General features: G+C 52.7%; 2 protein-coding genes across 2 annotated transcripts; one reads left to right on the top strand and one right to left on the bottom strand.

The window, feature by feature from the left end:
• Nucleotides 1–1,288: 1,288 nt before the first annotated feature.
• Nucleotides 1,289–3,943, top strand: COCCADRAFT_111999 (carbohydrate-binding module family 1 protein; the record flags this gene model as incomplete). The annotated part of the gene is made up of 1 exon (XM_007720174.1): nt 1,289–3,943. The coding sequence occupies one exon, from the start codon at nt 1,289–1,291 to the stop codon at nt 3,941–3,943; it is 2,655 nt and encodes an 884-aa protein (XP_007718364.1).
• Nucleotides 3,944–4,670: 727 nt separating this feature from the next.
• On the bottom strand, nt 4,671–10,084 carry COCCADRAFT_41918 (uncharacterized protein; the record flags this gene model as incomplete). The annotated part of the gene is made up of 5 exons (XM_007720173.1): nt 4,671–4,829; nt 4,911–6,275; nt 6,321–8,865; nt 8,949–9,774; nt 10,078–10,084. 5 exons carry the CDS (start codon nt 10,082–10,084, stop codon nt 4,671–4,673), a joined length of 4,902 nt encoding a protein of 1,633 aa, XP_007718363.1.
• Nucleotides 10,085–11,697: the final 1,613 nt, after the last annotated feature.

The following is an 11,697-nucleotide window of genomic DNA, read 5'->3' as shown; positions in this document are numbered from 1 at the left end:
ACGTGGTGTTGAAGAAGATGGAGCTCTGCAGCTCGATTGTGGTTGGGGTGGGCCCGTGCTTACGCGAACAAACTTCTGATAGGTGACTGTATGTACATAATCTCTCTCGTCCCATCCATCGATGTATCCAGACTCATGCTCCATACATGGTAGCCGTGAAGGATATTATTTTTTTTCCATCGATGGAGACCAGATAAGCTCCATCCTGAGACGGTTTCCCACTTATTAAATTAATCTTCTTCGTTAGCAATGCTCCATGCGATTCAAGGAAACAGTCCAATAGCTGACTGGCTGATTATGCGATAGGTTCATGAGTGAAACGGTGTCGGATGTGGCCCCTTCATCCTAGCCATCACCAACACTCCGACCACCCGCTTCCGTCAACAGCTCCAAATCGTTCCTCCTTTCCGATGGTTTCTTGCGCTAAGACTCTTTCTGTCCTCGACAGAGTTTGCCTTCCGAAGAAGCGCCCTGAGATTGCCCGCTGAGCGAGGACAACAATACCACGATGACTTGATCGCGTTCCATTCCAGCTCCTTTCATATCTACTATTCATGTCCTCTTGGCTACTCTGGTATTGTCGATTGTAATTCAGCCCGGCCCTCGCAACGAGCATGTCGAACAACAAAGCGGGCGCATGCTCGAACGCATGCTATCTGTGCGACTTGGTGTTTTTTCACGGCGGCCCACAGGCAATTTCCAGCGGACTCGGCCTTTGTCTCGGCACCTGTTTCGAAACAGCTAGACTCCACCCCGACGACGTCAGAAAAATGCCAAACGGGGCGTTGAAACAAGTAAGCCAGCAAATCGCATTGCCTCGATTGCTGTATCGTGCACTGGCCCTGGTTGCACTTGTATGCTGTGCAATTAACCTCCCACATTGGTGGAAGCGCCAGGAACCATCTTGACATACATAGCGCCGCCCGTGAACCATGATCCTGGACCACCGAAGTCCAGAATACTGTTTTGCATGATCGCAGGGCTGTAATCCGAGCTTGCTTGGTGGGGCACATGTCGGGAGTGGCTTTCTCTCGTGGACATGGCAGATTGAGTATGACTTGGCACGCATTGCAAACGGCCTACATATAGAGAAGCATGCCGCGACATCCATGTTCGCTACACGCGCTGTCTCGCTCTACCATTCTTTCACTCTTCCTTTTTTGCTCGTTCCTTTGAACGTTGCTTTCCACTCATTGCACATAGCCTTGACGGCTTCACACTTTCTTGTCGGCAGAGCCACACACACACAACTCACACTCTCTTTCATATTCCGCTCACAATTACCAAAATGGCTCGTTCGTTCTTTCTTACCTCGGCCCTCTTCGCGCTACGCGCTGTGGCTCAGACCTCTACGGCCTTCACGGATGAAAAGACTGGCATCAAGTTCCAGGGTGTTGTTGGCGACTCAGGATACAGACTTGGTTATGCCATCCCTGAGACTCCTACAACCGACTTCATTGCTCAGATCCAAGCACCCATCACCAATGGAGGTGGATGGGCTGGTCTCAGCATGGGTCAGTCCATGACAAGCAACCTACTCATTGTTGCTTGGCCCAACGAGGGCAAGGTTCTCTCGTCTTTCCGTCAAGTTGATGGTTACACCAGCCCGCCTGTGGTTACTGGTAACTTCTCGATGAAGACAATTCCCGATGGCACATTCGTCACCGACAAGGCCTTCTCATACACATTCCTGTGCTCCAACTGCCTGAGCGACGACTCGTCTCTCGGCCTCGTCATCTCCGAAACTCTCAACATCATGGGCTGGGCCTGGTCAGACAAGGCCTTGACCGATTCGACCACGGCTTCTGCTGGCCTCAACTACCACGACGCCGGCTTTGGCGCTTTTGGTCTGAAGATGTCTGACGCAAAGAGTGCTGATTTCGCTAAATGGGCTGCGCTTGCTGTTGGAGATGCTCCAAGTGGAGGTGCTCCGAGCGGCGGAAACTCCACGGCCCCTGCAGTACCTACAACTCCAATCTCCGGCAACACTACTGCTATTGTTGCAAATGAGACCTTCGACTACATCGTTGCAGGAGGTGGTGCAGCTGGAATCATCGCCGCTCAGAGGTTTGCAGAAAGTGGTGCTTCGGTCCTCTTGATCGAGCGTGGTGGTCCTTCATATGCCTTCACTGGCGATGTCAAGACGCTTTCTTGGAACAGCTCTGTCTCTATGTATGATGTGCCCGCATACGGCTACTACCTCAGCGATGTCGGTAGCCCTGCTTACTGTACCGATACTGCCGACATGGCAGGCTGTCTTCTTGGTGGTGGCACTGCTGTCAACGCCATGATGTACGTCAGGCCCCAGGAGCGCGACTTCGACGACAAGTGGCCTACTGGCTGGAAGTGGGCCGATGTCTCCGCTGCCGCAGACCGCCTGTACGAGCGTAACCCTGGACAGACCTACGGTTCCCAGGATGGTGTCCGCTACGACGACGGTGCTTTCACTGTTCTGTCCAAGTTCTTTGCTAGCCAGGGATGGAAGGAGACCGACTTCATCAAGAACCCCAACAACAAGGTCGATGTCTATGGCCACCCACCCTGGAACATTGCCAATGGTATGCGCTCCGGTAGTGTCCGAACTTACCTCCCTCTTGCCCAAAAGCTTGACAACTTCAAGCTCATGATGAACACCAACGTTGTTCGAGCTGTCCGCGAGGGTTCTGCTGTTTCTGGTGTCGAGGTTGAGTCTGCCGATGGCAAGCGCGTCATCTACAACGTCAAGGCTGGAGGCCGTGTCGTCCTTTCGGCCGGTGCCATGTCGACTCCTCGTATCCTTTTCAACTCTGGCATTGGCCCTGCTGCTCAACTCAAGACTGTTGCTACCGGCACCACCGGCGTCAAGCTGCCTGCCGAGGCTGACTGGATTGACCTCCCTGTCGGAGCAGAGATCAAGGACCACCCGATCTTCACCGTCCAGTTCAAGACCAGCTCTCCTCTTACTGCCACTGACAAGAAGGCCCTCATCTCTCCCAACCAGACCACCATTGACCTCTTCGCGAAGGGCTCCGGCATGCTTGCCGAGTCTGGTCAGCGCCTCAACTGGTGGTCCTCTGTCAAGACATCCGATGGTAGTGAAGTCTTCTTCCAAGGTACTTGCAACTCGCCCGAGGACGACACTATCCAGATGAAGGTCTACATCACCCACGGCCTGAAGTCTGTCGGTAGCCTCGGAATCAACGCCGCCGGCGCAACCACCTTCATCACCAACCCCCACATGACCTCCAAGGTCGACACTGAAGCCATTACCCTCATGATGGACCGTCTCATCAACATGTCCAAGGGCTCCAACTCGACCTTGTCCCTCATTGCCCCTACCGGCGTCACCAACGTCACCAGCGCCGACCTCATCAAGTCCTTCAAGTCAGGAAGCCACTACGTCGGTACCGCTAAGATCGGCACCAAGGGCGAGCCCGGTGTCGTCGTCGACACCAACACAAAAGTCTACGGAACCGACAACCTCTTCGTCGTCGACGCCTCCATCCACCCCGATCTCCCCACCGGAAACACTCAAGCCATCATCATGGTCGCCGCCGAGGCCGCCGCTGCCCGCATCATGAAGCTCAGCGGCACCCCCAGCACCCCCGTAACCCCAGGATCCAGCAACAGCACCACCCCCGTACCTGAGACCCCGGCTACCTCTGTCGTTCCCTCAGCAGTCCCTACCTCTGCGCCCGTTGAGCTCCCAGAAGCAACCCCGTCTTTCGCACCCAGCGCCCCCGCTGCTTCAGCACCAGCTGCATCCGCCCCCGCCGCAACACCCGCGCCTTCCAAGCCCGCCGAGGCCCCTAAGCCCTCCAGCCCAGCAGCTGGCGCCCCCGGCGCTACAGCAGGAAAGTGGGAGCGCTGTGGTGGCATCGGACACACGGGTCCCACCACCTGCGCTGACGGCTGGAAGTGCGTCAAGCAGAATGATTACTACTCACAATGTCTTTCCGGTTAAAAAAACACAAAGAATCAGGAAAGAAAACTTTGTATGAGTGAGTTGAGCGGAAGAAAGTACAAATAAAAAGTATTCATGTACATAACCCCCTTTTTTTTCTACTTTTGTTACTATTTGGCTGCGCCTTTTATGTATATTATTTAGCACAGTACATATCAAAGAAAAATGTCTGTGTTTTTTTGTGACTCGATTTGGAGCTTTGTACTGATGAATCTTGTGATGATGGGGGGTTGAGTGATTTTGCTGGCTGTTCTCCTACTCCAACGATGAGTAAGAAAAAGGGGGTGTACTCTAGTTGATTGTCAAACGGCCTTTGCTCGGATAAATATCAAGTCGGGAACAAGGAATAATAGGGGTATATCCATCGCGCGGCCATCGAAGGGAGGTGTATACCTAGCAATGTAGGAACATCGTTAGCTAAAAAGGGCCACTTGCTCGCTGCCCACTTCTACTGAGTAAATTAACTTTCAGCAACAAGACACGCTATGCAAGCATAGAATTATTCCTTGTTTGGATACACAAACGAATTAGAAATTGTCAAACAACGTGACACAAGTGTATTGGGTATGATAAGAGCCATATGGCAAAAGAACAAAAAAACTAAACGGCATACGAGCCACGGAAAAGGGTGAAAAAAAATTACAAGTAGTTTATAGTTGTGTAGAGACGCATTCCATGTCGTATCCCTCGTGCAGTTGATCGCAATCATGTCTCGGCTCCTAGGCCCTTAGTCCATCAAGTCCATTAGGAAGTGGGTGGGGTGGGGAAGCTCGTCTGGGCCGGTATGCTCCGTAGTAAGCAGTTGGGCTGTCCTGGTGCTTTCTGCAATCGCGTCATTATTGAGTTCAGCGAGCTGGCTTAACGTCTCTTGCATGGCCGCCAACTGCTAGAAATGTATTAGCTCTCTGGACTCTGTGCGCGGCAAGAAAGCAGATAATCCACGTACGGGGATTTGGGTTCAACTCACAGTACCGACAACATCTCTTGCAGGACCAGTGCCGTTGGTTGTGTGGCGCTGAGTACCAGACATAGCGCCTCTGCCGTTGTCTTCCTCCTCTTCCTCTTCTGCCAAAGTGATCATGTCCCGCTGCTCACCCAAGCTGGCAGCAGCACGAGCAATCCTGTCGCCGGCAGCAAGCATTGCTTCGAGGCGGTCAATCTTATCGAGGAGTTGTAAGTTCTCTTTCTCCAGTGGTTCGACACGGGCCAGGTGCTTGCGCACGACTTCACCCTTCATGGTTTCAATGCGGTCTTCGGCTTCCTCAGCAGCCCTGATGGCTTCATCGCGCTCACGTTCGATTGCGCGGATCTTTTCTCCAAGGGCTAACATGTTGGAGCTTTCGGCAGCAGCATCAGCCTTGAGCTTCTCCTGAAGCTGAGAGTCCCAGTACATGTCTCGTTGTTGGGTTGCTTCCTTTTTGGCGGCTTCAAGTGCAGCAGAGTGATTGAAATGTGCTTCTTCCAACTCCAACGAAAGGTCATCATATTTCTTGCGGAGTTCTCGTAGAGCTTCTGACGTGCTAGCCTCCATGCCCGCCATCAACTCAGCAATGGCCTCCTCGTGAGCCTGGTCCATTGACGTCTTTTGCTCGTTAAGATCTTGATGCTGTTTCTGCACAGCCTCGAGCTGATTCCGCAGAGCCTGCATGTCGTTCGAGTGTCCGGCTTTAAATTCCTTTTTCAACAACTCCATCGCATCACTGTGCGCTTGGTCCGTCTCTGCAATCTTTTGCTGCAACTTATCGCACTCCAACTGCAACTTGGATAGAGCCTGCTCGTAATCTGCCTTCAGAGAATCTTTGAGTAAGGCAACAGCATCCTCATGTTCTTTGTCGGCAGCGGTCTTCTCGGCCAGTAGAGCTTCGTACTTGCTTGCAATTTCAGCGTTTGACGACGAACCAGACTGCTCCTTCATGGATGCGAGCTCATTAAGCGCAGCTTGTTTGCCTGCAAGTGCTGCTGCCCTTTCTTGTTCCAATCGCTCGGTGTCGTTTTGCATAATCTCTAGTAAGGCTGCGTATTTCTGCTCGATTTCTACATGCTGAGCCTCAAGCGCCTTGGCATGACTTTCCTCGGCTGCCAGCTGTTTAGCAAGGCTCTCTGCATGAGACTTCTCAAGTTCCGCAAGCCGTGCAGATAGATCATCCCGTTGGCTCTGGAGGTTCTGGATTTCTGCCTTTTGGGCTTCATCATCGCTACCTCGCTCTTGGGTGACAACATCGTATCTCGTCTGGAGATTACTCAAAACCTCCGAAGTGGTCTTCAAGTCTACCTGGAGCTTATCATACTTGGCTTGCAGCTCATCAAGGAGCTGTTTCGACGTAGTATCGGCCTCTTCTTTGAGTGTTGCGATAGTGCGATTGTGTTCAAGATCGGCGGCAGCCTTCTCTTGCGCCAGTGTGTCATACTTGGATTGAAGCTCCGCCAGGGCTGACTTAGTAGATTGCTCTGAATCGGCTTCCAAAGCCCGTAGCGTCTGCAAGTGGGTGTTTTCCATGGTACTCTTCTCTTCAAGCAGCGAGTCGTATTTGGCCTGAAGGTCGTTCAGTAGTTGCTTAGATGCGCTTTCTGACTGTGATTTAGAGGCCTCCAGAGCATCTTTGTGCGCAGTTTCCATTGCACCCTTCTCCTCCACCAGCAGATTGTACTTGGATTCGAGTTCCTCAAGGGAGTGCCTCAACTTAGTTTCGGATTCTTGCTTCAGAGTTTCAACGGCAGAGCGATGTCCATCTTCCGCTGATTTCTTCTCTTGAATGAGAGTGTCATACTTTGATTGCAGCTCTGCAAGCAACTGCTTTGACTCGCTTTCAGAGTCTTGCTTAAGGGATTCGATGGCACGAGCATGAGAATCCTCCGCGAGCGTCTTCTCTTCCAACAAGGAGTCGTGGCGGGCTTGCAGGTCAACAATGATAGACTGAGACTTGGCGTGAGCATCTGCCGTAGCATCTTTCTCTTCTTGTAACGCGTCCAGTTTGGCCTGCAGATCTCCGCTGGTGGCAAGGTCCTTGCTCATGGTATCAACGCGTGCTTGGAGATCCACGACCAATCCCTGCGAGATGCTGTGGGCTTCTTTCAAAGCGGCCAGTTCGTCTTCGGTGTGCTTGAGCTTCGCGAGAGCGTCATCGCAGTTGCGGGTTGCAGAGGCAGAACTGTCTCGAAGGTCATTGATTTCCTGCTTGAGAGCCTCAATTTCTTGAGATCGCTCCGAAAGTGCTTTCTCATGTTGCTCGGAGTTTCCATTCTTCTCAGCGACAAGGGAATCGAAGTCGGCCTGCAAAGTGTTCAATCGCCTTGTTGCATCCCCTTCAAGATCCGCTCTCAGGGATTCGATTTCGCGCTCGTAATCTTCGCCAATGACACGCAAGTCTTGTTTGTGTCTCTCATGTAGCGCATCAAGCTCAGACTTGTAACCATCAGCTTTCTTGTTCGCTTCGTCCAAGTTAGTCTGCATTTTTGCAATCTCGGAAGCATGTTGCGAGTCCAGCTGCTGCGAAGCCGTCTCGAGTGTATCAATGGTACTTCGCAAGCCAGCGGCCTCCGCTTTGAGTTGCTCCATTTCGGCAGTCTGGGCGGTGAGTTGATTATTCAAAGCATCTATCTTCTGGGCAAGTTCGTCATTTTCTTCCGTCTTGATCTTGATAGCGGCATCATGCGCATTTTTCAGCTCCTCGATTTCCTTGTTAAGCTTCTCGGCAATCTGAGCACCGTCAGTCGACCCTTGTTGAAGCGCCACAATCTGCTCCTGAAGATCCTCAATAGACTTGACATGTCCTGATAGCTCTTCTTCCTTTGCTCGCAGCTGATCGGCCGTAGTCTTCTGAAGCTCGTCAATCTTGGCTTGCAGCTGTTCAGCGTATTCGTTACGCTCGCTCTCGAGATCTGCGGAGGTCTGATCTGCACGCTGTTGTAGCTTGGTAAGGTCGTCCTGGAGTTGCTTCTGGGTTTCAGTGTGTGTGGCGATTATCTGCTCCTTTGCATGCAATTCATCAGTGTGTTGCTGGTGGATGGTTTGGAGCTCAGTCTGCAGTTGCTCGACGAGTGCCAAATGCTCGGAGGCCTTGGACTCGAGGGATTGTTGTGCTTCTTGCAAAGCTTCCTTGTGCTGTTCCTCTCTACTTGTCACCTGGGCCATGTATTCATCGACGGTCTTGGTAAGCTCGATGATCTTAGCATCACGCGAACGAAGGTTATCCGCCTGGCTTTGCTCAAGCTCGGCAAACTTGGTTTCCAGATTTTCCAACGTCTTCTTGGCAATGTCAAGTTCCTGCGAGAGCTTGTCGCGTTCATCCTTCAACGTCGCTACTTCCTGTGTAAGCTCTTCGATCTGGGTCGCTTGCTCGACTAGTTTCTTCTTTTCGTCGTCCCATTGGCGGCCCTGCTGCTCGAGCTCAGCATTCAAGTCGTCTAGCACCTGCTGTAGTTCGAGTGCCTTGGCAGCTTCGGCGGCCTCCCTCTCCTGGGCTGCCTTCTTCTCCACCTCAAGCTGCTGGCTCTGCTCTTCGAGCTGCTTGGTCTCTATCGCAAACTTCTTCTCCATGTCTTGGACCAGGGTCTCGTGGGCGCTTTGCTCAGAAGATGATGTAGCATTGGAGCCGTTTGCAATGAGCCTGTCCTTCTCGGTGATGGCTGCCTGTGCTTCGGCCAGCTGGCTTCGTAGTTTGGTCTTTTCTAGTTGTAGATTGTCCACCTCACGGCTGAGGTCGTCGCACTGTTCCTGCAGCTTGTCGCGAAGGCTGGTTTCCTTGAAGAAGTCCTGCATGATCTGGGCGCTCCGCCTTTTCATCTCCACATCCATCTCGGCAGAGCCCGTCGGCGCGGTATCCGGTCGGGGTGAACTCTCGCCGAATTTCGCCAGGGCGGCTTTGACGGGTCCAAGGGCAGATTTGCGCACCTCGGCTTCTGCATCGGAGGCGGCATTGCGGCTAAGGGTGGAGGCAACGAGGCTTTCTCTACGTAAAGGAGTTAGCATGCGGTATACGGGGGCATGGCAGGGAGAGGTTTGTACGTTTCTTCTGCTGTGTCCTCGGGTTCAGAGGCTGCTGGCGGGGGAGGGGCAAAGGCAGGGACTGATAGCTTCTTGGCCTGTCCTGCAAGCGCCTTTGGGCCAGTAGCTGTCGTGCGCGCAGCGGCGGCAGCAGAAGCAGTGGTAGCAGCGGCAGTAGGGCGCGTGCTTGGTGGCCTAGCGGAGGGACCGAGGGAAGCACGAGGGGCGCGGGTTGTTGCTGCATCTGCAGCAGCGCGCGTTGTCGAGGGTCGCTTTGCGGTGGCTGTCGCAGTCGCAGCCGAAGACGAGAGCGAAGGCCTAGATGTTGGCTTTCCGGGGGATGGTCGAGCAGCTGCAGTAGACGCGACAGCCGGCTTGCGCACTGGTGGCTTCTTCTTGCTCTCCTCTCCCGATGTTACTGATGATAGATCTGGGTCTTGGTCCGAGGCAGTCTTGGACGACGAAATTGTTCTACGCGCAGCAGTACCGGGAGCTGGACGCGTAGGGGGCTTGCTGAGGCTGGATCCTCCTACAGCGCTGGCGCGGGTGGTGGAGGCTGTGGGGGGCTTGACAGCGCTCGTCGAGGTGCGCGTCGTGGTAGTTTGAGCTGGGGCTGCCGGCCGGCGAGCAGTAGCTGTAGTGGCAGTAGTAGTGCTGGAGACGGTGGGCCGACGAGGAGCGGCGCCATCTTTGGAGGCGGGCGAAGGGCCATGGGAAGCCATCTTGCGCCGGACTGACGACGTCGGGGTTGAAGGTGCGGGCAGCTTTTTTGGCTGCGGACTCCCGGCTGGCAGGCTTTCCGGCCCAGCGTTCTCCATGCGGCGCAGATGCGGCTCAGGAACCGGAACTGATCAGTGCGCGGTGCGGGCGACAGGCGTCAGACGGCCAGAGAGCAGAGCGGGTGGGTGAATGTTGTGGTGCCCAGAGGGTGGAGCGAGCGACGGTGTTGGTGAATGGATGGCAGCGTAGTGGACAGAAGAGCATGCAGCTCGACCAAATCTGTCGTCATGCTAGTCATAGTCATGGCCGTGCTGCAGACACACGGACAGCTACCTGACAGTTGGAGTGAACCAAACCACCCTCTCAGTCTCCTATTGACCATTCATAGGCCTACACGTCGCATGGCGTCGACTGCATGAACTTGTCGCACTTTGCATCGCGCCCAGTAGAATGCCCGACTTGTATCGTTATACGTACGCGGCCTGCAGATCCACCCCCGTGCCGTAGTCAGGAACAAGCTCCACCAAACCTGCCTTGATACTAGTCAATCTAACCTCAGCCTATCACTAGACTATCCGACTTGAAGTTGATTGTAAGTGCCCCTCCACTGACCATGGTGGCCTCGGGTACAAAGGACCCGTCCCCTGGTCTTAACATACTACTTACTGATAACCTACTAAGGACCTGAAGAGGGGTATACTGTAGCTCTTATCATTCTTTGTTACATCTTCAAGCGACAACCCCGTGAATGCTCAGATCCCTCAAAAACACATTCACCGTTGATCGGTCATTTTAGCTGCTCCGTTCTAGTTTCTATTCCATCTTGGTTATTCTGCTTCTGGTAGTGGTTGTAGTGTACCAAGGTGTATCTTAGTCCTGGTCACGTGAATCATGCGCTAACCTAAGACGGTTATCTCCAACATGCTCCCATGTAAGTAGTGCTTACTGAACTAGACCAATCCTATGGACAACACCAGAGCGTCCTTGTACCAAGTAGCTCTCACCACTTTGTGAGTCCAAACTCCGGATTCACCGCAATGGCCATGACTTGTATTTGCTGCATGATTTTCGGTCATTTCCTTGCTAGCATAACTCTTTGTAGCTTCTGTGCTCATTCGTCAACATGTTATTTGGCTCGTCGTCTTCGGTTACTAGCTACCGTTTTGCATCGTTTTATCTGCCCATACCACGCATACTGCGTCTGATCTTGAGATACGAAAAGAACAAATCTATGTATAAAAGTGCTGCTGCTGCTGCAGTTAAGAACAACAATAGCGTGATGAGGGTTTCATGTGCAGCGGACTGAGAAACTCTAAGCAACAATCAAGAAACATACTTATCCAGAGTCATGCAGTGCAGCTTGAAAAAGCCACCGGCTGCATTGGACGATCTTACTACGTATGCCGAACTTCACGTCATCGGCGACTCCGATGTAACAAAGTACATGCAAACATCCGTCTGCCCACAAACTTTCGGCCAGTTATGCACTTATGTAAGAATGCATGTCGCAAGTTACTTGCGACACTTTGGCTGACTAAATGTTTGCGATAACTATATGTGAACCCTACCGTTGGGTAAGCTGCGTCTGTTTTCCCATCCCCACAGCATCAGCAAGGTGAGACTATAAAAAGGAGGAGGATTCTCGCTAACGACCTCATCAAAAGGCCAAACACTTCTCCATCTACTACATATCATTCATCTCATCTGACAATGCGTTTCTCTGCTCTTGTCACGCCCATCCTAGTCGGACTTGCCCTGGCCGCACCCACTCCTAGAGCGGGAGGTAATACACTTGCAGTCTCTTATATACTGAAAACATCTGGAAATAACTAACAAACTCTTTTCAGACCTTGAGCGCTTCGATGTTCCTTCGGGAACCCTCCAAGCGCGGCGAGTTGATGCTTTGACGACTGTATCTGAAAAACGAGGCCTTCAGTTTACCGATGATGATATCAACAAGCGAGCTCCCCGTGAGGAAGATAAACGAGGCCTTGAGTTTGCCGATGATGATATCGACAAGCGAGCTCCCCGTGAGGAAGATAAACGAGGC

The sequence above is a fragment of the Bipolaris zeicola genome (genome assembly GCF_000523435.1).
Source record: "Bipolaris zeicola 26-R-13 unplaced genomic scaffold scaffold_415, whole genome shotgun sequence".
In the NCBI taxonomy this organism is placed as follows: Eukaryota; Fungi; Ascomycota; class Dothideomycetes; order Pleosporales; family Pleosporaceae; genus Bipolaris; species Bipolaris zeicola.
The sequence above is the reverse complement of the archived record's forward strand: the minus strand, read 5'-3'. Positions and strand labels throughout refer to the sequence as shown.